General features: G+C 44.2%; 1 protein-coding gene across 1 annotated transcript in view; it reads left to right on the forward strand.

Annotated features, from left to right (window-relative positions):
• RNF212B (ring finger protein 212B) overlaps positions 1 to 18,518 on the forward strand; it is a 190,031-nt gene extending 171,513 nt beyond the window's left edge. Inside the window, exons 15-16 of the mRNA XM_073666158.1 lie at positions 17,053 to 17,114; positions 18,138 to 18,518. Coding sequence (XP_073522259.1) covers positions 17,053 to 17,114; positions 18,138 to 18,518 — 443 coding nt within the window. The remainder of the gene's footprint in view (positions 1 to 17,052; positions 17,115 to 18,137) is intronic.
• The last annotated feature ends 8,341 nt before the right edge of the window (positions 18,519 to 26,859 follow it).

Here is a 26,859-nt window from a genome sequence, read left to right on the forward strand (position 1 = left end):
AACCAGCAGCGCTTTGGACGCAGTGTATTTTCACTGCGTCCAAAATGCTGTGTTCTAATGCTGCACTTTTGTTGTCAATACTTTCGGATCCACCACATATAATGACATTTCAGTCGGTCAAAATCTGCAGCGGAGACTAGCGTGTTCGCTACAGAAATTGACATGCTATGGGTGAGTTTGGGTACATGCCCACGATCAGGAGCCACTGCAGGTTTGAAGCTGCGTGTTTATGCAACGAAACCTGCAGCATCCAGATGTTACAGCAAAGTGGATGGGATTTGTAGAAATCCCATGTCGACTATGCGTGTATCTGAGGCTGCGGATCACCCATGGACACTGACATGCGGTGCGTCTTTCAGGACCACAGCATGTCAAATTCCCTTGCAGAGTCTCTAGTCTCCGCAACAGAAATTTGACCACTAGAATGTACTGAATGCGGTAAATCCGCATGGTTCAGTGAACACATGGATTCAATAGAACGCAGCATTTTGGAAGCAGCAAAAATATGCTGTATCTAAAGCGCTGCTATGTCTGGATCGTGGGCACATAGCCTAAAAAATGTTTAAAAACAAATGGCGTGGGCTCCAGCTTCATTTTTATAACCAGCAGAGGGAATGTTAGAACCCTCCTGTTTGTTTTTTCAATCTTGTGTTTTGCAGTCATGTGACCATCTGCCTTTATATTCCAGCTCCGCCCTTTTGGCTGTGCTGGACTTCAGTGTTTGACTGTTTCTCTAGCCAGGTGCTTCTGTGCCTTTCTTTGTCAGTTCGTTTTGTCCTTCTGGGACCTCTAGTACTTTTTTTTGTCTGTTTGTCTTTTTGTGTTCTGCAACAACTTCTCTGTTTAGGAGGTGTCCCATTTTTGTCCCAGTCCTTAGTTTTTAGGGACCCCTCCCCTTGCTATAGGTCTTCGTTCAGACTAGCCGAGGACTAAGGTGGGTCTGTTCGCTAGGAACAGGCAGCCCACTACATTGTAGGGATTCAGCTTAGTTTTACTGTAGGGACAGTTTTCCCTTATCTTTCCTTAGTACATGTTGCAGATCATAACAGTCCAAAAAAAACTAAAAGGAAAGAAATTCGGGAATCAGTATGGTTCTGTCCTGGATTTGGCTCAACGCCTGCAGGGATTGTCTCTGGAGGTAGCCAAGTTCAAGCAACACGTGAGTAGCTGTTCTGAAGCGCATTTTATGGAACCCAAGGTAGGACTGCCTGATGTTTTTATGGTAAACAGCAAGATTTTTTTTCCTTTAAAAATGCTTGTTTGTTATATTTTCGTTTGAGACCAAGGTCCTCTGGGAATGAATCACAGCGCATTGGTTTTATTATGTCACTTTTGCGCAAAGAACCACAGGGGTGGGCCTTTTCTCTCCAACCTAATGATCCATGTTTAAGGTCTGTAGAAGAATTTTTTTCTGCTATGGGGCTGTTATATGATGATCCTGATCGAATCTCATCTGCTGAGGCAGAACTCAGGCGTTTGAATCATGGGTCAGGTGATGTTGAATATTATTGCACACACTTCAGAAGATGGGCCTCAGAAGTTAAATGGAATGATCCATTTCTGAAATGTCTATTTTTTGCTGGTCCGAGTGAAAGGGTTAAGGATTTGCTGTTCGTGTGGATAGGAGACTGAGATTTAGACCGAATGAGGTAAAGACTCCTGTAATGCCAGGTCCTAGTCCCTAGAAAATCTGCTCTGACGGCGGAGAACCGATGGAGGTTGGGGCGAAGACGCTCCCCTCTCAGGAAAGAGACCGGAGGTTCGCCAGGGATTGTGTCTTTATTGTGGTAAAGCTGACCATTTGATTAAGTATTGTGAGCTTCGTTTAAGTAAAGAAAAAAAAAAGGTTAGTTACGCCCGTATAGCTTGTTTACGCTCTGCAGGAGTATTTCTTTCTGGGAGTACTACTTTGCAGAAAAATTTGATTGTATTTCAGGTATTTGTGGATTGTGGTTCAACACTTAATGTGATTGATAAAGGGTTTTTGGAAAACCTTAAATTGAAATCCAAATCTTTGTCATCATCTATTTCTGTGATTGCAATTGATAACACTCCCTTGAAATGTATTACTCACAAGGTTGCTGCATTTCCCCTCACTATCAATGGAGTTCACCAAGAAATTTTGGACTTGGTTGTATTAGATAATTTACCCTCTCCGGTCGTTCTAGGATTGCCTTGGTTAAAACTGCACAATCCTTTGCTGGACTGGTCTACTAATGTGATTAAGTCTTGGAGTCCAAAGTGCTATGATAAATGTTGTAATGGTCGTATTGCGGCTGTGGAAAAAGGGGAATTACCTGTACCTATTCAGATTTTTGGAGGGTTTTTTCAGAGGAGGAGTCGCAAGTTTTACATCCTCATAGGGATTATGATTGCGCCATTGAGTTTGTTCCTGGAGCTACTCTTCCCAAGAGTCACTTGTTTAATCTGACTATCCCTGAAAGAAAGGCCTTGGAGGAATACATACAGACTAGCCTGGCTGCTGGTCACATTAGACCTTCTAAGTCGCCTGTGGCAGTTGGATTTTTCTTTGTTAAAGAAAGGACGGGGGTTTACGTCCATGTCTGGATTTTCTTGAAATTAATAAGATTACCGTACGCAATTCCTACCCATTGCCGTTAATTCCTGACTTGTTTAACTTGTTGGTGGGGGCCAAGTGGTTCTCTAAAATTGATCTCCGGGGGTTTATACAATTTGTTACGAGTTAAGGAGGGTGATGAATGGAAAACTGCTTTTAACACTCCGGTAGGTCTGGTGATGCCTTTTGGTCTTACCAATGCACCTGCATTTTTTCAGAACCTTATTAATGACATCCTGAGACCTTTGATTGGTAAGAATGTGGTTGTGTATTTGGATGACATTTTGATTTATTCACCAGATCTAGAGTCCCATTGGCAGAGTGTACGTGAAGTTTTGCAGTTATTGAGTGATAATTTACTCTTTGCTAAGCTGGAGAAATGTCAGTTCGCTGTGCAGAAAATTAGTTTTTTGGGCTACATTGTCTCCAGCGAGTGCTTAGAGGTGGACCCGGTGAAGGTTCAGGCTGTGCAGTAATGGCCTAGGCCTATTGGTTTGAAATCTATACAGAGATTTTTGGGTTTTGCCAATTATTACAGAAAATTCATTAAGAATTTTTCTGTAATCGTTAAGCCTCTGACCGATCTCACCAGGAAAGGTGCGAATACGGTCCAGTGGACTACTGAGGCCATTGAAGCGTTTGAGTATCTCAAAGAGAGGCTCAGTTCTGCCCCTATCCTTATGCAGCCTGATGAGACCAAGACTTTTTTGGTCGAGGTCGATGCTTCATTGGTGGGGGTCGGAGCAGTTTTGTCTCAGGAGAACAAGGATGGAGTGCATCCTTGTGCCTTCTTTTCAAAAAAATTTCGGAAACCGAACTGAATTATGATGTTGGAAATCGGAAGTTGCTGGCTATTAAACTTGCGTTTGAACATTGGCGTCATTTTTTGGAAAGCGCTAGATTTCCTATTCAGGTTTTCACAGATCATAAGAATTTGATATATCTGGGTGCTGCCAAGCGATTGAATGCCCGTCAAGCTAGGTGGGCTCTTTTTTTTTTCTCGGTTTCATTTTTCTGTTACCTATATCCCTGGTACTAAGAATGTTAAAGCCGATGCTTTATCTCGCAGCTTCTCTCCTACGGTCGGTGCCGAGGAGGAGGAGAGCATTTTACAGAAAGGTGACGGCATTAGACTCCGTTTTGGAGAATGGGATTCTGAAAGCTCAAGATGATGCTCCATCTAACACTCCCCATGGGAGGTTGTTCGTGCCTAGAGCCTTTAGGAGAGATTTGTTTGTGGAGTGTCATGAGTTTCGGTTGGCAGGTCATCCAGGAATTTCGGAGACTAAGAGACTTATCAGTCGCAGTTTTTGGTGGCCTGGATGGCAGAAGGTCAAAGACATACTCCTGCTGCGGGGTTGCTTTGCCCTCTGGAGGTTCCTAGTGCACCTTGGACGCATCTCACAATGGATTTTATTACTGATCTTCCTGTTTCCGAGGGTTTTACTGTCATCTGGGTGGTCGTGGACCGTTTTAGTAAGATGTGTCATTTGGTTCCATTCATTAAGTTGCCCTGCGCCAAGACACTCGCTAAGGCGTTTGTTAAGGAGATTGTCAAGCTCCTTGGTGTTCCCACGGATATTGTTTCTGATAGAGGACCTCAGTTTGTGGCGCGCTTTTGGCGCGCTTTTTGTGACAGGTTGGGAGTCCATTTGTCATTTTTGTCTGGGTATCATCCTGAGTCTAATGGACAGACTGAAGAACCAGGATGTTGAACAGTTTTTGCTTTGTTTTGTGGCGGACAATCAAGAGGTGTGGTCTGAGTTTCTTCCTCTCGCAGAATTTGTTCTTAACAATCATACATTCTCCTCTGCTGGGTGTTCTCCTTTTTTTTGTTGTACTGGGAGACATCCGTCTTTTGGTTTGTTCTCCAAATTGGGGTCGGCGGTGTCGGAGGAGAATTTTTCCGGGGATTTGGAGAGAGTTTGGCCTAATGTACATTGCAACCTGCAAGAGGCTAACAAGAAGTCCAAGAAGTATTTTAACAGGAAACGTAAGGAGGTTTTGTTTACTGTGGGCGACATGGTTTGGTTGTCCTCGAAGAACCTGCGGTTGAGGATTCCCTCTAAAAAACTGGGTCCTAAGTTTGTGGGTCCATTTAAAGTGCTTCAGGTTGTTAACCCGTCTGCTGTTAGGTTGGATGTCCCTACTTCCTGGAAGATTAATCTTGTGTTTCATGTTTCCTTGTTGAAAAAGGCTGGTGTATCAGATAGGGATGCCACTGTCTCAGTTCCTCCGGTGGTGGAAGACGGCGAATATGAAATTTCTTGTATCTTGAATTCTATATGGCATAGAGGGAGATTACAGTATCTTGTCTCCTGGAAGGGTTTCGGTCCCGAAGACAACTCCTGGGTAAGGACGGATGATGCCTCTGCTCCTAGGCTTGTTAAAGCTTTCCACAAGAGGTTTCCGGATACACCTGGGCCTGGAGGATCCGGAGGATCCTCATAAAAGATGGAGTACTGTTAGAACCCTCCTGTTTGTTTTTTCCATCTTGTGTTTTGTGGTCACATGACCGCCCTTTTGGCTGTGCTGGACTTCAGTGTTTGACTGTTTCTCTAGCCAGGTGCTTCTGTGCCTTTCTTTGTAAGTTCGTTTTGTCCTTCTGGGACCTCTAGTACTTTTTTTTGTCTGTTTGTCTTTTTGTATTCTGAAACAACTTCTCTGTTTAGTAGGTGTCCCATTTTTGTCCCAGTCCATAGTTCTTTTAGGGACCCCTCCCCTTGCTATAGGTCTTCGTTCAGACTAGCCAAGGACTAAGGCGGGTCTGTTCGCTAGGAACAGGCAGCCCGCTACATCGTAGGGATTCAGCTTAGTTTTACTGTAGGGACAGTTTTCCGTTATCTTTCCTTAGTACATTTTGCAGATCATAACAGGGAAAGCCAACCGCTGGGGGATGATATTAGTAGCCGGGGAAGGGGCCATTATTCAAAAATGTTCCCTGGCTATTAATAACAGCTCACAGCTGTTTGCTTTGCCTTTACTGGCTATATTACAGGTGCACCCCAGAAAAAAATTGACGTACGGTCCCCCTATAAAATCTAACCAGAAAAGGCTGAAAAGTCAACTGCGGGCTTATATTAATAGCCAGGGAAGGGGCCATGGATACTAGCCCCCTCTGCGGCTAATAATATCACCCCTCAGCAGTCCCAGAAATGCGCCAAATCTGGCGCTTGGCCTCCGCTCTTCCCACTGCCGTGTAGCGGTGGGGTTGGGGTTCATGTCAGTCTTGTATTGGCGGCTGACATGAAGCCCAGGTTAGTAATGGAGAGGTGTCTATAAGACGCCCCCATTACTAACCCCGTAATAAAGGGTATCAACGCTTTTTCAATAAAGACACCACCAGAATAAAGTATTTTGTTGAAATAAAATGACATACGGTTTTAATAATTTTTTTATTATTCTGCCAATCCCCGAAGCCCTCGATCTTCTGTAAAAAATAAAAAAACAGCCATATCCCTCACCTGTACGCCGTCACAATGTAATCCAGATTGTCCCTTGGCGATCCGGGTCACTTCTACAGCAGCCACATCAATCACTGATGGAACTGCTGTAGAAGACTGTACACTGACAGAAGTGTAAAAATCACTCCTATTAGTGTACAGTGCTCTGCTGCTGGCTGAGGTCAGGTGAGTACATCAGCTGAAGATCAACTGATCATCTCTGGTGACCTCATACTGCATCAGTACTGCGTGGGAACATTCGTGAGAATATTCCCACACAGCACCGGTGACGTAAATTGAGATACCGGAGGTCTCATCTGATCTTCAACTGATGAACTAGCGTGACCTCAGTCCCGGCAGCAGCGATGTGCACTGTTGGGAGTGAGCACGCTCCCGTCAGTGTACTGCTGGGATGATCGCGTCGCTGGGGGAAATCAGGAAGACAGTGGGACGCCGGACAGGTGAGGATAGGTGTTTTTTTTATTTTAAACAGAGTTTTTTTTTTTTTTTTTAGGGCATCGCTCACAGCCCAGCTCAGCTGAGGAGACTACTGCTCCCCTCAGCCGTGCCGCACTCGCTGTTATCAGCAGGAGCGGCGGTCGGATGATGAGAGAAGTAGTCTTCTTCCCTGGTCCGGGTACCATTCTTTGAGCTTTTTTGCGCTGCAGATACACTACAAAGAATGGACATGCTGCATATTTTAACGCAATGGCAATCCTGAGCGGAAATTTGCGCATCATGTGCACAGCACATCAGGATTGCCTTTACATTAGCTGGCAGATGGATTACCTAGCGTTTTTGGTGCATTTTCGCGTGGAAAAAATGATGCGAAAACGCATCAAAAACGCTCGGTGTGCACTTAACCTTAGAATTTTCTATGACCTCCATGATTTTTAAGGAGAGCACCAAGTCTTCTTGACATGGAATGAACAAGCTGGCAACATATTGCAACATCTATCTTTTTTCTTCTTCAAGAACGATCTCTTTTAGAGCCTGAATGCTGCCTGCAGAGTGATGCTCAACTTGTCTCTTCAGAACTCCCCATAGAGGTTTCGGTTTGTGTTCAGATCAGGAGATATACATGGTCCCTGAACCACTTTCACCCTGTCCTTCTTCAGAAATGCAACAGTGACCTTAGACAGAACCGGCTCCAGGTTTTCGTGGGTCCCGGGCGCTAGAGTCTCAGTGCGCCCCTTTAACACATACCACGATTAATGATGCACATATACAGCGGAGAAATCTAGGGATACAACACAGGGCCCAGGCTGACCCCTCATCCTTCACATATGCAAACATGCATACACGCACAGTATGCAGACATGCACATACGCAAGGTACGCAAACATGCGCACACACACGGTACGCAGACATGCGCACACATATAGGCATGCACATGGTACACAGTTATGCACACATACAATACGCAGACACGCACATACACAGATACGTGCACATACAGACAGGGTCGGACTGGGGTGCCTAGGGCCCACCAGGGGAACTGACTCTAGGGGCCCACACTACAGCCCACCATAAACGGTTTTATTACTTGTTATGCTTTTCTATAATGTACTATAATTACATGATTGGCCGCGCTGTGGAGCACCAAGCGGCAGGACTTTCTTCGAACAGTCATTCCGTACTGCCAGAGTCCCTTTAATGGTAACTTGTCACCTTGAAAAACGCTATTTATCTGCAGATATAGGGGTAATCTGCAGGTAAATAGGGTTTAAAGCCTGGTTAGACGGCTTATTGGAAAAGCATTGGCTACACGGAGAAAATTACATTTTATTCTCCCTGCCGCCACTCGCTTCCTGTCATAGGGTCGGTGCAAGGAGGGAGACATTACAGTCACCGCGAACTACAAAGTGAGGGTGCTGCAATAACGTCCGGCACCTTGATTGTGACATCTTCCATGGAGACCAAACTCAGGCTGAGCTTTATTGAATGACTAACATGGCAGCAGCACCCGGCAACTAGTGCTGAGCTAGCGTGGTCGGATAAGGCGTGATCCCAGCATGCTCGGGTGTTATCCAAGTATCTTGTAGTGCTCTGCTACTATGCTCGAGTCCCCGGGGTAGCATGTTTTGCGGCGGTAGACAGACGCAACACATACAGGAATTGCCGGTTTGTTAGGTAATCCCTGCATGTGTTGCTTCGGTCTACCGCCGCAAGACATGTTACCGCAGGGACTCGAGCATATTAGCAGAACACTACAAGATACTCGGATAACACCCGAGCATGCTGGGATCACACCTTATCCGACCAAACTCACTCAGCACTAGTTGCCAGGTGCTGCTACCATGTTAGTCATTCAATGAAGCTCAGCCTGAGGTTGGGCTCCATGGAAGTGTCACAATCAAGGTGCCGGACGTTATTGTAGCACGCTCACTTTGTAGTTCGCGATGACTGTAATGTCTCATCCAATCACGCTCACTCAGCAACACTGGCAACCCATCAGCGACCTGCAACTGCGTCACAGGGGGCTGAAGGGAGCAGGTGACTGCATGCACCGGCCATTGTGCTATCTAAATGCCGCTGTCAGTAATTGACAAGGGCACTTAAATACTCAAAACAGCAGCAATCAAGGCGAGCTCTGATCACTGCTGTTACATGCAGACACCGGCTATGTAACACAGCCGACATCTGCCCAGTATGGAGCAGGCTCAGCTCCTGAACCCGCTCCATACAAGCACATCCCAATGGTGACAGTTATGACAAGGTTAGCAAATTTCACTTGTCTGTTCCTAAATGTGGAAAGACAAATGGAATTCCCTAACACATGTGAAAGAGACCTAATAGATTTAGTAAAGGTGCCTCAAGCGTATGAATGTTATTACACACCACAATGCTCAGTTACATACACGCATCTTACAAAAATACATATTATTCCAGATACGCAGACACGCACAAACACGCAGACGCGCACAAACACATCAGTACATGAATGCATCATCTGAACCACCATCATTTGTAATGTCAGGTCAGCCCCATATATATTTGTATCGCATAAACCTACAACTCCCAGTATGTAATTAACAATAGAGATACTGGGAGTTGTTATCAGTCATCATCAGACTGCGGACCATACAGGAACCACAGTACTGATGAGACACAGGCAGGATCACAAATGAACATTTACATCCAGGTATCTTAGCTGAGACGTCTTCTCTGATTAGAGTTGTTCTCTTTCTTTTCATCTCCATCTTGTCCAGACCCCTTGAGGACTTTTCTCATCCACAGCTCTTCTCTGCAGACTTCCATCTTCTCCGATCTTCTGCAGCACATCCCCACACGATGCCCTTAAAGATAGCAGTGTCATTATAATGCTCCTGAATAAAAATATCTACACTGAGCCCCTGAATAAACCTAACTCTTACAATGCTCCCTGCACAAAACATGACATACACTCTACCACCCTTATGGTACCTGCTGTCAACACTGTCCTCTCCTTTCCATACTGGGCCCCCTCTCCACACTGTCCTCTCCTTACCATACTGGGCCCCCTGTTCACATTGTCCTCTCACACTGTGTCCCCCCTATACTGCCCAGTCTCTATACTGTGCCCCTTCATCACACTCCCCCCTCCTCAGCATACTGTTCCCCCCTTTCTGTGCCCTCACACTGTTTCCCCCATACTGCCGCATCTCCATACCTTCCCCCACACTACCTAGTCTCTGTGCTGTGTCACCTCACACTTTTCTCCCTCCATACTGTCTCCTCACATTATTCCCCCACTCTCCATACTGTTTCCTCACACATCCCCCTTCCCCATTCTGTTCCTACGCTCATTCCCACCCCTCCTCTGGTTCACCATACTGTTTCTTCACACATCTCCCCATTCTGTCTCCTAAAATTTCTCTCCCATCTCTCCCCAAATATAATAAATCTTCGGAAGAGCACACAGACATGCAGAAGCGCGCTTACACACACGAAAACAAGCGCACACAGACACATACTAAGGGCTCTTTCACACGTCAGTGCATGCGATGGCAGTTTCCACACGTACCAGAGACATTGGTACACGTAGACCCATTCAAATGAATGTTTTTACCTGCTGCACCTCCCGCAAAAAATCCCGCACACTGATGACAGCGCTCTTCCCAAGCACCGGGTGCTGAACGCTTCTCTCATCATAGATCCCTGCCGGCGCTGCGATCAGCAGCAGCAGGGTCAATGATGAGAGTAGTAGTCTACTCCCACCGTGTCCAACTGTAAAAATAGGAATAAAATAAAAAAATCCTTATACTCACCTCTCCTAAGTGTCACCTGCTGTAATCCGTGCGAGCTCTCACACCGAGGAGAACGACTCCTGCAGCGAGAGGGCCCCGGAGCTGCGCTCAACAAGGGGTGCCCTGTCAATCACCGCAGGCATATACACACAGGCAGGCATATACACACAGGCAGGCATATACACACACAGGCAGGCATATACACACACACACGCAGGCATATACACACACCCGCAGGCATATACACACACGTGCACGCACCCGCAGGCGTATACACACACACACAGGCAGGCATATACACGCAGGCGCAGGCATATACACGCACCCGCAGGCATATACACGCACACACAGGCATATACACAAACACGCATGCAGGCATATACACACACACGCATATACATATACACACACACGCAGGCATATACACATACACACACACACGCAGGCATATACACACACACGCACGCAGGCATACACACACAGGCAGGCATATACACACACATACAGGCAGGCATATACACACACATACAGGCAGGCATATACACACACAGGCAGGCATATACACGCACACACACGCACGCAGGCATATACACATACACACACACGCAGGCATATACACACGCACGCAGGCATATACACACACACAGGCAGGCATATACACGCACACACACGCAGGCATATACACACACACACGCAGGCATATACACACACATGCATATACAAACACACACAGGCATATACACGCACGCAGGCATATACACATACACACGCACGCAGGCATATACACATACACACACACGCAGGCATATACACACACACACGCATATACACATACACACGCAGGCATATACACACACAGGCATATACACATACACACGCAGGCATATACACACACACGCAGGCATATACACATATACACACACACAGGCATATACACACACACAGGTATATACACACACAGGCATATACATACACACAGGCATATACACACACAAACACACGCAGGCATATACACATACACACACACGCAGGCATATACACATACACACACACGCAGGCATATACACATACACACACACGCAGGCATATACACATACACACGCAGGCATATACACATACACACGCAGGCATATACACATACACACACACAGGCATATACACATACACACACACGCAGGCATATACACATACACACAGGCATATACACATACACACACACGCATATACACATACACACACACAGGCATATACACACACACAGGCATATACACACACGCAGGCATATACACATACACAAGCAGGCATATACACACAGGCATATACACATACACACACAAGCAGGCATATACACACACACACAGGCATATACACACACACAGGCATATACACACACACGCAGGCATATACACATACACACACAAGCAGGCATATACACACACGCAGGCATATACACATACACACACAGGCATATACACACACACACAGGCATATACACACACACTGTACACACACAGGCATATACACACACGCAGGCATATACACACACACTGTACACACACAGGCATATACACACACACACACAGGCATATACACACGCACGCAGGCATATACACACACACAGGCATATATACACACACACACACACACACAGGCATATGACTCACCCATAAAAACGTCATTGAATATTTGGCACGGTGCTCTTGACATGAAATTGAAGCAGTGAGAGCTGGCCAGGTTGGAGAGTTGAACTGTAGAGGATGGTCACCATCCACATATCCAGCCCCGGAGCCGGTATATAAAAACCCAGTGTCAGAGCAGGAGAGAAGGGGGCGGTGCGCTGGTGCCACCACCTGGTCGGGAGCCGGTATTACTACAGGGGAGCAAGCCAGACCAGATACGGAGCCGGGATGGGACCGTATCAGAAGCCCGGGAGCAGGGAGAGCAGAGCGAGACGTCGGGTTCGGTGGCGCCGGTGTATTATAGGACGGCCCCGGAGCAGAGAGAAAGCAAAGCAGAGCGCGGCCGCGGCGTATCAGAGGCCAGAAGAGAGCGGCGTCAGTGTCACCTGACACCACACCACAGTCTGCCCGCCAGCGGGAAAGCAGAGTGCGGCGCGTGTCACCACCCAGAAAGAATCTATCCTCTTAGTGTCAGGGACTCATGTGGTAAGTATGCTGCATGCACGTCACTGCAGGCCCGCTGTCACCAATGAATGTGCCGTGCGCGCGACGCTACATTTGCTTCAGCCGCTCTTTTAAAGGGCCCCCGCCACCAATTTTCTCACTCTCATATCGGGGCCCACCGGGAAATTTCCCGATTTCCCACCAGGCCAGACCGACCCTGCATACAGACACACACACACTCACACACACATGAGAAATATTTTTAAAATGGGGATTGGGGAAGCCGGCAACAAGCCTCTCTCACCTGCCCCCGGCCTGTGTCCTATCCAGCAGCTCCTCTGGCATGTGGCAGTGAAGGGCCGCCTGCATGTCACAGACATCGCCCTGAACTATCAGGGGGGCCCACTCGCTGTCGGGGCCCGGGCCACTTCCCTGGCATCTGTGCTGGACCGCCGGCGCTGCTTGATTGCCGGCACTTCACCAGACATGGCTGCGCGCAGTGCACTGTGTGGCTGTGTCTGCTAGTAATGACGCGGCAGGGGCAACACACAAGCACAATTAAAGGCGTTTGGTATCTGCATACTTGTACTGACCACCTGGAGAATCGTATTGCCTGGTCAGTTTTACCGTATAGTGAACATGGTAAATAAAAAAAACTTCTTTTTTTTTCAGTACACTATCTGGTAAAATTAATGGTGTTGTTCAAAAGTACAACTCGTCCCACAAAAAAGAAACCCTCATACGGCTATATGGCAAGAAAAATAAAAAAGATATGGCTCTTGAAAGAAGGGGAGGAAAAAACAGAAAATCGCCGGGTAGTGAAGGGGTTAAGATTAGGGTTATGTGGTGGCCATATCATCATTTCATAGAATCTTTGTTCTTTAGATTGAAGATAGTTTTTCATGATATTGGTTGTATGTTTGGGACTATTATCTTGCTGCACAATAAATGTGGAGCCAATCAGATGCCTCCCTGATGGTATTGCATGATGGATAATTTTATTCTTGTATTTCTCAGCATTGAGGTCATTATTAATCCTGACCAAATCCCCAACTCCATTTGCTGAAATTCAGCCCCAAGCTTGCAAGGAACTTCCACAATGCATCACTGTTGCGTGTAGACACTTATTGTACCGCTCTCCAGCCCTGTGGTGAACAAACTGCCTTCTATAACAGCCAAATGTTTCACATTTTGACTCAAAGCAAAGCACCCGCTGATATTTTACAGCACCCCAGTTCCTATGTTTTCAAGTATAGTTGAGTCGGTTGGCCTTGTTTCCATGTTGAATATATGGCTTTTTGGCTGCAATTCTTCAATAATGACCATTTCTGGACAAACTTCTCACTTGTTGCTGCCAGTCCTGAGCTGATAGCACTGCTGGACATCTTCTGATTTTGAAGGGAAAAAAGCATGCTATGTCTTTCATCTGCTGCACAAAGTTTCCTTGGCTGGCCACTGCTTTTATGGTCCTCTACATTGCCTCAACATTACTTGGTGCTTCTTCTAAACAGATTTAACAGCACATCTTGAAATCGGAGTCTTTTCCATGGAGAGACCTTGCTGATATGGTATAACTACCTTGTGTCTTGTTGCTGTGCACAGTCTTACCATGATGTTTGCCCTATAACATGAAACTGTTTTTCACAGCCTCAATTTAGTAGCAGAGTTTGGCTGCCCTTCACTCAGTTTTAAGCCTCCTGCGCAGCTGTTTCTGTTTCAGTTAATGATTGTTGTTACGCTCGCGCCCGGACTGACTGGCGTGATTAGTGATCCCACTGTACCATGAACCGAGGAATGCCTGGAGGGGCGTAACTACACTGTGTGCAGAATTATTAGGCAAGTTGTATTTTAGAGGATTATTTTTATTATTGATCAACAACTATGTTCTCAATCAACCCAAAAGACTCATAAATATCCAAGCTTAATATATTTGGAAGTTGGAGTGGGGTTTTTTTAGATTTGGCAATCTTAGGAGGATATCTGTTTGTGCAGGTAACTATTACTGTGCAGAATTATTAGGCAACGTAATAAAAACCAATTATAATCCCATCTCACTTGTTTATTTTCACCAGGTATACCAATATCAGTGCACAAAATTTAGAAATAAACATTTCTGACATGCAAAAACAAAAACCAGAAAAATTAGTGATCAGTATAGCCACCTTTCTTTATGATGACACTCAACAACCTTCCATCCATAGTTTCTGTCAGTTGCTTGATCTGTTTTCAGACACTGTTCCGAGAGGTGTACTGTTTTCCCTCCCTGTAGATCTCACATTTTATGATGGACCACAGGTTCTCAATGGGGTTCAGATCAGGTGAACAAGGGGGCCATGTCATTATTTTTTCTTCTTTTAGACCTTTACTGGCCAGCCACACTGTGGAGTAGTTGGATGCATGTGATGGAGCATTGTCCTACATGAAAATCATGTTTTTCTTGAACGATACCGACTTTTTCCTGTACCACTGCTTGAAGAAGTTGTCCTCCAGAAACTGGCAGTAGGTCTGGGAGTTGAGCTTCACTCCATCCTCAACCCGAAAAGGTCCCACAAGTTCATATTTGATGATACCAGCCCATACCAGTACCCCACTTCCACCTTGCTGGCATCTGAGTCGGAGTGGAGCTCTCTGCCCTTTACTGATCAAGCCTCTGGCCTATCCATCTGGCCCATCAAGACTCACTCTCATTTCATCAGTCCATAAAACCTTTGAAAAATCAGTCTTAAGAAATTTCTTGGCCCATTCTTGACGTTTTATCTTATGTTTCTTGTTCAAAGGTGGTCGTTTTTCAGCCTTCCTTACCTTGGCCATGTCCCTGAGTATTGCACACCTTGTGCTTTTTGATACTCCAGTAATGTTGCAGCTCTGAAATATGGCAAAACTGGTGGCGAATGGCATCTTGGCAGCTTCACGCTTGATTTTCCTCAATTCATGGGCAGTTATTTTGCGCCTTTTTTGGCCAACACGCTTCTTGTGACCCTGTTGGCTATTTGCCATGAAACGCTTGATTGTTCGGTGATCACGCTTCAAAAGTTTGGAAATTTCAAGACTGCTGCATCCCTCTGCAAGACATCTCACAATTTTGGACTTTTCAGATCCCGTCAAATCTCTCTTCTGACCCATTGTGCCAAAGGAAAGGAAGTTGCCTAATAATTAAGCACACCTTATATAGGGTGTTGATGTCATTAGTCAACACCCCTCCTCATTACAGAGATGCACATCACCAGATTTACTTAATTGGCAGTTGACTCTCAAGCCTATGCAGCTTGGAGTAGGACAGCATGTATAAAAAGTATCATGTGATCAAAATATTAATTTGCCTAATAATTCTGCACACAGTGTAAGTATCAACTCGGTCCGACCAAGGTCGCACGGCGGCTCAGTCGACTCCGTGAACCAGGGAGGAACCGAGCAGAGGGACCAGGTGCTACTCATGGTCAGACCCCGGTCACAGCTTTTGACCCACACCGGGAAATGCAGGAACAGGCAGGTTAGACTGGCATATTGACAGGTGGGCACTGGTAGGCACTGGTGGTATGCAGACAGATGGATATTGACAGGCACAGCTGGTATGCAGGCAGGTGGGCACTGGCAGGCACGGCTGGCATGCAGACAGGTAGGCACAGGCAGGCACAGTTGACATGCAGACAGGCGAGTACTGGCAGGTAGGAACACAGGTAGGATAGGGACCAGTTCAGACTGGGACACAGGAACGGAGCCACAGGTGCAGTGGACAGCAGAGCAGAGCGAAACCGCAGATGCAGTGAACAAGCAGAGCAGAACCGCCAGAGCGGTGAGCAAACAGAGCAGGGCGAAACCGCAAATGCGGTGAACAAGCAGAGCGGAGCAAAACCGCAGGTGCGGTGAGCAAGCAGAGTGTAGCAAAACCGCAGGTACGGTGAACAAGCAGAGCGCAGCTCCTCCTATGTCCTGTGTAATGGCTGTGTCTGACCATGTGGAACATTGTCTAAACATTCCATAGCTCCTGAACATAATATTATATAATAGTATATTTTTTCTTCTTTATTTATTTATTTATTTTTATATATATTAAAAAAAATAATAAACTTTTTTTCCTACTTTTTTACCTAGTCCCTTCATGGGACATCAACTTTTCCTGCCCTGATCTAATACTCTGCAATGCTTTTGCATTGCAGGGTATTAGGTCATTGAATTGCACTCAGGGAAGAGGCTTGTCAGCTCTTGCTTTCAGCAGCCATCTTTCGACCTATGGTCACAGTGGAGACCATCGGCACAACACAGTCAAAATCGCGTTGTACCAATCAGAGCAGAGAGGGAGCCCCCTCCCTCTGCACGCCAATCGATGCCACTGTCACTATGAACAGTGGTATCAGAGGGATTAAACACCCTCGATTGGCGCTAGCACCGATAGTGCTTTTACTGTCAAATATAATGTATCGCTGCCACCTGCTGATGATCGCATCGGCTCTGCGATGTACGGCAGATGTTGTGAAGGGGTTAAACTTGCTTATTCAGCCACACAAAGTAATGTATCCACAAGTTGAAATGCTGTTCATTTGAGCATTATTCATGTTTTAAAGGTATTACATCTTTTTGCTCCAGCTTATAAAATTCTGCAAAACAGAGAAATAATAGTGATAACTGAAATATCAAAGGTAAAAAGCAAACAATGTGACATACTTTTTTCTTTTTTACAGTATTTGCAAGAGATCCTTTATATACCCCATGTAACAGCATTGACCGCTTGAGGGCCATTCAGGTATATAATGTACTTTTTACAAACACGCTTGCAAAGATTTGTATTTTTAAAACAGGTTTCCCTAAAGATGGCCATACACATTGGGTGTCAGAAGAAGGTTAACGGTAATGTTTTTTTACAGAAAGATTGTTCATGGGATAGCACATATTGTATGAGGATTTCAGTTACGAGCGACATCTTTCCACATTACCAATTATTCGTTATTAAATTTCACCTGACAAACTGTTGTTTTGGTTAATCACAATGTCCATATAATAGGTTAAATGGCACTTCTCCAAGGTAAATACAAAATAAACTCCAGCTAACAGTACGCGTCCAAAGTGATGAAGAGATCCATAATATAAAATCAAATGTCTTTATTGAAAAATAATCTCTAATAACATCAATAAAAAAGCAGAATGACAAAAAAGGATGCTGCTGAATCCTGTAAACATTAGATTTATGGTGTTTCCAATGAAAGGTATGCAGTTAGAAATGAGGTACTAAAGTAGATAAAGTCCTGTGACCCCCCCATCTAATCAGTGCTATGCAATAGAACCAAAAGTATCACATCCGAGTAGTAAATGACCTCTACATTAACATGAATAGAATGAGAACACGGCAGTATACACTGATATCAGACCGTAAACATGTAAAATCAGCATAAAGCCCAAATCATACAAGAATCAAGTGATCAATAATCACCTCTGTGTCAGAATAAAGGAAAGACAGAGTAAATCATTAAGAAAGATGAAATCACATCCAGAGGTGCCCCTTGGTAGTCTAAATACCTGTGTGAACGAGTGGATGAATACCGAAGGATGTTACAGATCAGAAGTAATCAGCTCAGCCTCCCTCACCCTGACGCGCATCTCGCCACCTGCTTCTTTCTCAGGATGTGGTTTTATCTTGCTTACGTCCCTGTATTGACTATCATGGCCTTAGCCACCTTTGATTTCTGAAATATTTGACAGAATCCATGGAGCAAAGATTTTCACCAAATTGGATCTACGAAGTGTTCATAACTTGATTCGTATCCACTAGGGCGACAAATGGAAGACAGCCTTTAATATCCGTGATGGTCACTACGAGTATCGGATCATGCCCTTTGGACTGTACAACGTGCCCGCCATGTTTCAGGAATTCGTTAATGACATTGTCCAGGACCTCCTCTATGTTTCCGTGGTCGTGTATTTCGACAACATCCTGATTTTCTCTCTTGATCTATCTACCCATAGTGTCTATGGGAGAACAATTTGTTTACCAAGTAGATTCTGTCTCTCACAGTTGAAGTGTATCTACAATAAAAATCACAGACCTCTCCATTCTTTGTATGTCGGAAAACTTGCAGAATTGACAGTGTATAAAATATTTAGTTTCTCCACTGCATATGCAGGAGGCAATTGCCTCCAAAACATGAAGTAATATCCAGAAATGAACATTGTAACAAGTCCTACCACCCAAATAAACATGCTGGAATAGTCATAGGGTGAATCAAAGCATCCCTGTAGATCTCAGTATCCCTTGGTATCACACATTAACTATAGGGCATAGTAAGGAGGCAACCCCAGAGTGAAAGTCATACCAGAGAAGAACACCCCTGGCACACGTTTCGCGTATGGCTTCTTCCGAGGGGGTCACGTCAGGGCTAAGGCACTGGCTGTTTATGCTAAAACTCACCAATGAAGCCGCTGTATGCGGCACTCCCACAGTCTACATCGCAGCCGGAGCCCGCAAGTTGGCGTCTGTCATCATCCCCGCCTGCCAACACCAAATGCGTCAGGGTGTAGGCAGGGGGAAGCAAGGCCAAGGAGACTGCGGGCGGAGCAGTTTGCGCACACGCCGCTGTAATATGTATGAGGTAAGTATTCTGTGTACAATGAAAGATCCTGAGTTAGCTATGACTGATGAGACTTACAAGCAGCATGAACCTAAGAGTGGATAGAGAATCTGGAGACAAAGATGTGGCCCATTGTGGCAAGATATCCATTTGCACAGGAAGCATACATAAAGTACATAAGTGCCTAGTGGACCTGTGACATATATATATTCACACAGGACATACTATAGATATGAAGTGCATAAGTGTCTGGGGAGTGGCACAGTGAGACGTAAAACATTCATACGTGTTGGAAAAGAGAATTATATTGCACATCATAGATTGTTGAAAAACATACAAAATAGTTTTTTTTTATAAATAAAATTAAAAAATGAGAAATATAAATAATGAAATAGTAATTATAAAACATAATATAAATATATATATATATATATATATATATATATATATATATATATACAGTGGTGGCCAAAAGTATTGGCACCCCTGCAATTCTGTCAGATAATACGCAGTTTCTTCCTGAAAATGATTGCAATCACAAATACTTTGGTATTATTATCTTCATTTAATTTGTCTTCAATGAAAAAACACAAAAAGAATTGTCCTAAAGCCAAATTGGATATAATTCCACACCAAACCTAAAAAAGGGGGTGGACAAAAGTATTGGCACTGTTTGAAAAATCATGTGATGCTTCTCTAATTCGTGTAATTAACAGCACCTGTAACTTACCTGTGGCACCTAACAGATGTTGGCAATAACTAAATCACACTTGCAGCCAGTTAACATGGATTAAAGTTGACTCAACCTCTGTCCTGTGTCCTTGTGTGTACCACATTGAGCATGGAGAAAAGAAAGAAGACCAAAGAACTGTCTGAGGACTTGAGAAACCAAATTGTGAGGAAGCATGAGCAATCTCAAGGCTACAAGTCCATCTCCAAAGACCTGAATGTTCCTGTGTCTTCCGTGCGCAGTGTCATCAAGAAGTTTAAAGCCCATGGCACTGTGGCTAACCTCCCTAGATGTGGACGGAAAAGAAAAATTGACGAGAGATTTCAACGCAAGATTGTGCGGATGGTGGATAAAGAACCTCGACTAACATCCAAACAAGTTCAAGCTGCCCTGCAGTCCGAGAGTACAACAGTGTCAACCCGTACTATCCGTCGGCGTCTGAATGAAAAGGGACCGTGTGCATGGCATTATGAAGTCTGAAGACTACCAACAAATTTTGCAGCATAATGTAGGGCCCAATGTGAGAAAGCTGGGTCTCCCTCAGAGGTCATGGGTCTTCCAGCAGGACAATGACCCAAAACACACTTCCAAAAGCACTATAAAATGGTTTGAGAGAAATCACTGGAGACTTCTAAGGTGGCCAGCAATGAGTCCAGACCTGAATCCCATAGAACACCTGTGGAGAGATCTCAAAATGGCAGTTTGGAGAAGGCACCCTTCAAATATCAGGGACCTGGAGCAGTTTACCAAAGAAGAATGGTCTACAATTCCAGCAGAGCATTGTAAGAAACTCATTGATGGTTACCGTAAGCGGTTGTTCGCAGTTATTTTGGCTAAAGGTTGTGCAACCAAGTATTAGGCTGAGGGTGCCAATACTTTTGTCTAGCCCATTTTTGGAGTTTTGTGTGAAATGATGAATGATTTGATTTTTGCTTCATTCTCTTTTGTTTTTTTTTTCCTTGCAAGCAAATTAAATGAAGATGATAATACCAAAAAATTTGTGATTGCAATCATTTTCAGGAAGAAACTGAGTATTATCTGACAGAATTGCAGGGGTGCCAATACTTTTGGCCACCACTGTGTATATATATATATATATATATATATATATATATATATATATATATATGTGTGTGTATACAGTGTATATACTGCTCACAGAAATAAAGGGAACACTTAAACAACACAATGTAAGTCCAAGTCAATAACACTTCTGTCAAATCTACCTGTCCAGTTATGAAGCAACACTGATTGTGAATCAATTTCTCCTGCTGTTGTGCAAATGGAACAGACAACTGGTAGAAATGATAGGCAATTAACAGGAGTGGTTCTGCAGGTGGTGACCACAGACCATTTCTCTGTTCTCATCCTTTTTGGCTGTTGTTTTGGTCACTTTTTCATTTTGCCATTGCTCTCACCCCTAGAGGTACAGTAGCATGAAGTGGTGTCTACAGTACAACCCACAGAAGTTGCTCAGGTATTGCAGTTCATCCAGGAAGGCACATCAGTGCGAGCTGTGGCAAGAAGGGTAGCTGAGTCTGTCAGCACAGTGTGCAGATATCAGGAGATGTGGAGGGAGCCATAGGAGGGCAACAACCCAGCAGCAGGACCGCTACCTCGTCCTTTATGCAAGGAGAAACAGGAGGAGCACTGCCAGAGCCCTGCAAAATGACCTCCAGCAGGCCACAAATGTGCATGTGTCTGCACAAACGGTTAGAAACCGACTCCATGAGGGTGGTATGAGGGCCCGACGTCCACAGATGGGGGTTGTGCTCACAGCCCAACACCGTGCAGGACGCTTGGCATTTGCCACAGAACACCAGGATTGGCAAAGTCGCCACTGGCGCCCTGTGCTCTTCACAGATGAAAGCAGGTTCACACTGAGCATATGTGACAGACGTGACAGAGTCTGGAGAAGCCGTGAAGAGCAATCTGCTGCCTGCAACTTCCTTCAGCATGACCGGTTTGGCAGTGGGTCAGTAATGGTGTGGGGTGGCATTTCTTTGGAGGGCAGCACAGCCCTCCATGTGCTCACCAGAGGTAGCCTGACTGCCATTAGGTACCGAGATGAGATCCTCAGACCCCTTGTGAGACAATATGCTGGTGCGGTTGACAGACCTCATGTGGCTGGAGTGTGTCAGCAGTTCCTGCAAGATGAAAGCATTGAAGCCATAGACTGGCCTGACCGTTCCCCAGACCTGAATCCGATTGAGCACATCTCGGACATCATGTATCGCTCCATCCACCAACGTCACGTTGCACCACAGACTGTCCAGTAGTTGGCGGATGCTTTAGTCCAGGTCTGGGAAGAGATCCCGCAGGAGACCATCCGCAACCTCATCAGGAGCATGCCCAGGCATTGTAGGGAGGTCATACAGGCACGTGGAGTCCACACACAATACTGAGCCTGATTTTGACTTGTTTAAAGGACATTACATCAAAGTTGGATCAGCCTGTAGTGTGTTTTTCCACTTTAATTATGGGTGTGACTCCAAATCCAGGCCTCCATTGGTTAATAAATTTGATTTCCATTGATGATTTTTGTGTGATTTTGTTGTCAGCACATTCAACTTTGTACAGAACAAAGTATTCGATGAGAATATTTCATTCATTCAGATCTAGGATGTGTTATTTGAGTGTTCCCTTTATTTTTTTGAGCAGTGTATATATATATTATAGGAATATAAGAAAAAAACTAAATATATACAGTACAGACCAAAAGTTTGGACACACCTCATTTAAAGATTTTTCTGTATTTTCATGACTATGAAAATTGTACATTCACACTGAAGGCATCAAAACTATGAATTAACACATGTGGAATTATATACTTAACAAAAAAGTGTGAAACAACTGAAAATATGTCTTATATTCTAGGTTCTTCAAAGTAGCCACCTTTTGCTTTGATGACTGCTTTGCACACTCTTGGCATTCTCTTGATGAGCTTGAAGAGGTAGTCACCGGAAATGGTCTTCCAGCAATCTTGAAGGAGTTCCCAGAGATGCTTAGCACTTGTTGGCCCATTTGCCTTCACTCTGCGGTCCAGCTCACCCCAAACCATCTCGATTGGGTTCAGGTCTGGTGACTGTGGAGGCCAGGTCGTCTGGCGTAGCACCCCATCACTCTCCTTCTTTTCAAATAGCCCTTACACAACCTGGAGGTGTGTTTGGGGTCATTGTCCTGTTGAAAAATAAATGATGGTCCAACTAAACGCAAACCGGATGGACTAGCATGCCACTGCAAGATGCTGTGGTAGCCATGCTGGTTTAGTATGCCTTCAATTTTGAATAAATCCCCAACAGTGTCACCAGCAATGCACTCCCACACCATCACACCTCCTCCTCCATGCTTCACGGTGGGAACCAGGCATGTAGAGTCCATCCATTCACCTTTTCTGCGTCCCACAAAGACATGGTGGTTGGAACCAAAGATCTCAAATTTGGACTCATCAGACCAAAGCACAGATTTCCAGTGGTCTAATGTCCATTCCTTGTGTTCTTTAGCCCAAACAAGTCTCTTCTGCTTGTTGCCTGTCTTTAGCAGTGGTTTCCCTGCAGCTATTTTACCATGAAGGCCTGCTGCACAAAGTCTCCTCTTAACAGTTGTAGAGATGTGTCTGCTGCTAGAACTCTGTGTGGCATTGACCTGGTCTCTAATCTGAGCTGCTGTTAACCTGCGATTTCTGAGGCTGGTGACTCGGATAAACTTATCCTCAGAAGCAAAGGTGACTCTTGGTTTTCCTTTCCTGGGGCGGTCCTCATGTGAGCCAGTTTCTTTGTAGCGCTTGATGGTTTTTGCAACTGCACTTGGGCACACTTTCAAAGTTTGCCCAATTTTTCAGACTGACTGACCTTTATTTCTTAAAGTAATGATGGCCACTCGTTTTTCTTTACTTAGCTGCTTTTTTATTGCCATAATACAAATTCTAACAGTCTATTCAGTAGGACTATCAGCTGTGTATCCACCAGACTTCTGCACAACACAACTGATAATAAATAATAATAATCTTTATTTTTATATAGCGCTAACATGTTCCGCAGCGCTTTACATACATTATCGTCGCTGTCCCCATCGGGGCTCACAATCTAGATACTGATGGTCCCAGCCCCATTTATAAAGCAAGAAATCCCACTTATTAAACCTGAAAGGGCTCACCTGTGAAGTGAAAACCATTTCCGGTGACTACCTCTTGAAGCTCATCAAGAGAATGCCAAGAGTGTGCAAAGCAGTCATCAAAGCAAAAGGTGGCTACTTTGAAGAACCTAGAATATAAGACATATTTTCAGTTGTTTCACACTTTTTTGTTAAGTATATAATTCCACATGTTTTAATTCATAGTTTTGATGCCTTCAGTGAGAATGTACAATTTTCATAGTCATGAAAATACGGAAAAATCTTTAAATGGGAAGGTGTGTCCAAACAGTTTATAATTTTAAGGGTAGATTAATTTTAACATTGAGAGATAGAATATATTTAAAAAAATCAAGAAAATCACATTGTATAAATTAGATACATTTTTTTGCATTTTGCAGTGAGAAATAAGTATTTGATCCCTCTGGCAAACAACACTTAATACTTGGCAAAACCCTTGTCGGTAAGCACAGCAGTCAGACTTTTTGTGTAGTTGATGATGAGGTTTGCGCACATGTCGGGAGGAATTTTGGTCCACTCCTCTTTGCAGATCATCTCTAAATCATTAAGATTTTGAGGCTGTCACTTGGCAACTCGGAGCTTCAACTCTCCGTAAGTTTTCTATGGAATTAAGGTCTGGAGACTGGCTAGGCCACTCCATGACCTTACTGTGCTTCTTTTTTTTTTGCCACTCCTTTATTGCGTTGGCTGTATGTTTTGGTTCATTGTCTTGCTGGAAGACCCAGCCACAACCCATCTTCACTGCTCTTACTGAAGGAAGGAGGCTGTTGGCCAAAATCTCGCGATACATGACCCCATCCATCTTCCCTTCAGTACGGTGCAGTCGTCATGTCCCCTTTGCAGTTGGGGACGATGTTCTTAGGGTTGTACTCGTCTTTCTTCTTCCTCCAAACACAGCGAGTTGAGTTAATGCCAAAGAGCTCATCTGACCACAGCACCTTCTCCCAATAACTCACAGAATCATCCAGGTGTTCATTAGCAAACTTAAGACGGGCCTGCACATGTGCCTTCTTGAGCAGGGGGACCTTGCGGGCACTGCAGGATTTTAAACCTTTTAGGCGTAATGTGTTACCAATGGTTTTCTTTGTGACTGTGGTCCCAGCTGCCTGGAGATCGTTAACAAGTTCCCCCCATGTAGTTTTAGGCTGGTCTCTCACTTTCCTCATGATCAAGGATATCCCACGAGGTGAGATTTTGCATGGTGCCCCAGATCGATGTCGATTGACAGTCATTTTGTATTTCTTCCATTTTCTTACTATTGCTCCAACAGTTGTCTCCTTCTCACCCAGCGTCTTACTTATGGTTTTGTAGCCCATTCCAGCTTTGTGTAGGTCTATGATTTTGTCCCTGACATCCTTAGAAAGCTCTTTGATCTTGCCCATGTTGTAGATGTTAGAGTCTGACTGATTAATTGAGTCTGTGGAGAGGAGTCTTTTATACAGGTGACTATGTAAGACAGCTGTCTTTAATGCAGGTAACGAGTTGATTAGGAGCGTCTAACTGGTCTGTAGGAGCCAGAACTCATAATGATTTGTAGGGGATCAAATACTTATTTCTCACTGCAAAATGCAAAACAATTTATCTAATTTATATAATGTGATTTTCTTGATTTTTGTTTTGGATATTCTATCTCTCAATGTTAAAATTAAGCTACCCTTAAAATTATAGACTGTTCATGTCTTTGTCAGTGGGCAAACTTACAAAAACAGCAAGGGATCAAATACTTATTTCCCCCACTGTAAATAGGAGTTATAAAATAAAATAGTTATTTTTATAATTCCTATTTATATATATTTTTTTCTGTTTTCTCTTATATTCCTATATATACAGTGCATTGTGAATGTATTTGGCCCCATTGAACTTTTCTACCTTTTGCCACATTTCTGGCTTCAAACATAAAGATATAAAATTCTAATTTTTTTGGGAAGAATCAACAACAAGTGGGACACAATTGTGAATTGGAACTAAATTTATTGGATATTTTAAACTTTTTTAACAAACTAAAAACGGAAAAGTGGGGATTGCAATATTATTTGGCCCCTTTACTTTCAGTGCTGCAAACTCACTCCAGAAGTTCAGTGCAGATCTCTGAATGATCCAGTGTTGTTCTTAATGACTGGTAATGATAAATAGAATCCACCTGTGTGTAATCAAGTCTCCTTATAAATGCACCTGCTCTGTGATAGTCTCAGGGTTCTGTTTCAAGTGCAGAGAGCATCATTAAGACCAAGGCACACACCAGGCAGGTCCGAGATACTGTTGTGGCGAAGTTTAAAGCCGGATTTGGATACAAAAAGATTTCCCAAGTTTTAAACATCTCAAGGAGCACTGTGCAAGTGATCATATTGAAATGGAAGAAGTATCAGACCACTGCAAATCTACCAGGACCCGGCCGGCCCTCTAAACTTTCATCTCGAACAAGGAGAAGACTGATCAGAGATGCAGCCAAAAGGCCCATGATCACTCTGGATGAGCTGCAGAGATCTACAGCTGGGGTGGGAGAGTCTGTCCATAGGACAACAATCAGTCGTACACTGCACAAATCTGGCCTTTATGGAAGAGTGGCAAGAAGTAAGCCATTTCTCAAAGATAAGTAACAAGCTATCGGGGTAACCACCAGATCAATCAAATTTTAAGCAAGATAGTTAAAATATAACATTTATTAGATATTTATTACATTTTTTCTTTAGGTTAAAAACCCTAATGAGCCATAATAATGAACCCTGGGTCTTCTGAATTACCATCAACAGCTTATAGCTGTGTATACATGCAAACCACTCCTCAAAATGCCAAATACCAAGTATGTAGGGTTTAGAAGAGTCAGACTCAGTTCATCCAGAGGATTGAGGATCATACAGTTAAATATTACCCTTACTAGTGTTGGTTGACATTTTTAATAACAATCATATAGAGATACCATGTATGCGCTCAAAAATTAGGTATACAATGAAATCCCACATGCCCTTTAACAAAAAGGTACCATGGGCTATACAGTAAAATCCCACATGACCTTTATTCAAAAAAAGTACCGTGGACTATGTCAG

This window comes from Phyllobates terribilis, unplaced genomic scaffold (assembly GCF_046119375.1).
Source record: "Phyllobates terribilis strain yellow unplaced genomic scaffold, ASM4611937v1 Scaffold_1__5_contigs__length_1240528914, whole genome shotgun sequence".
In the NCBI taxonomy this organism is placed as follows: Eukaryota; Metazoa; Chordata; class Amphibia; order Anura; family Dendrobatidae; genus Phyllobates; species Phyllobates terribilis.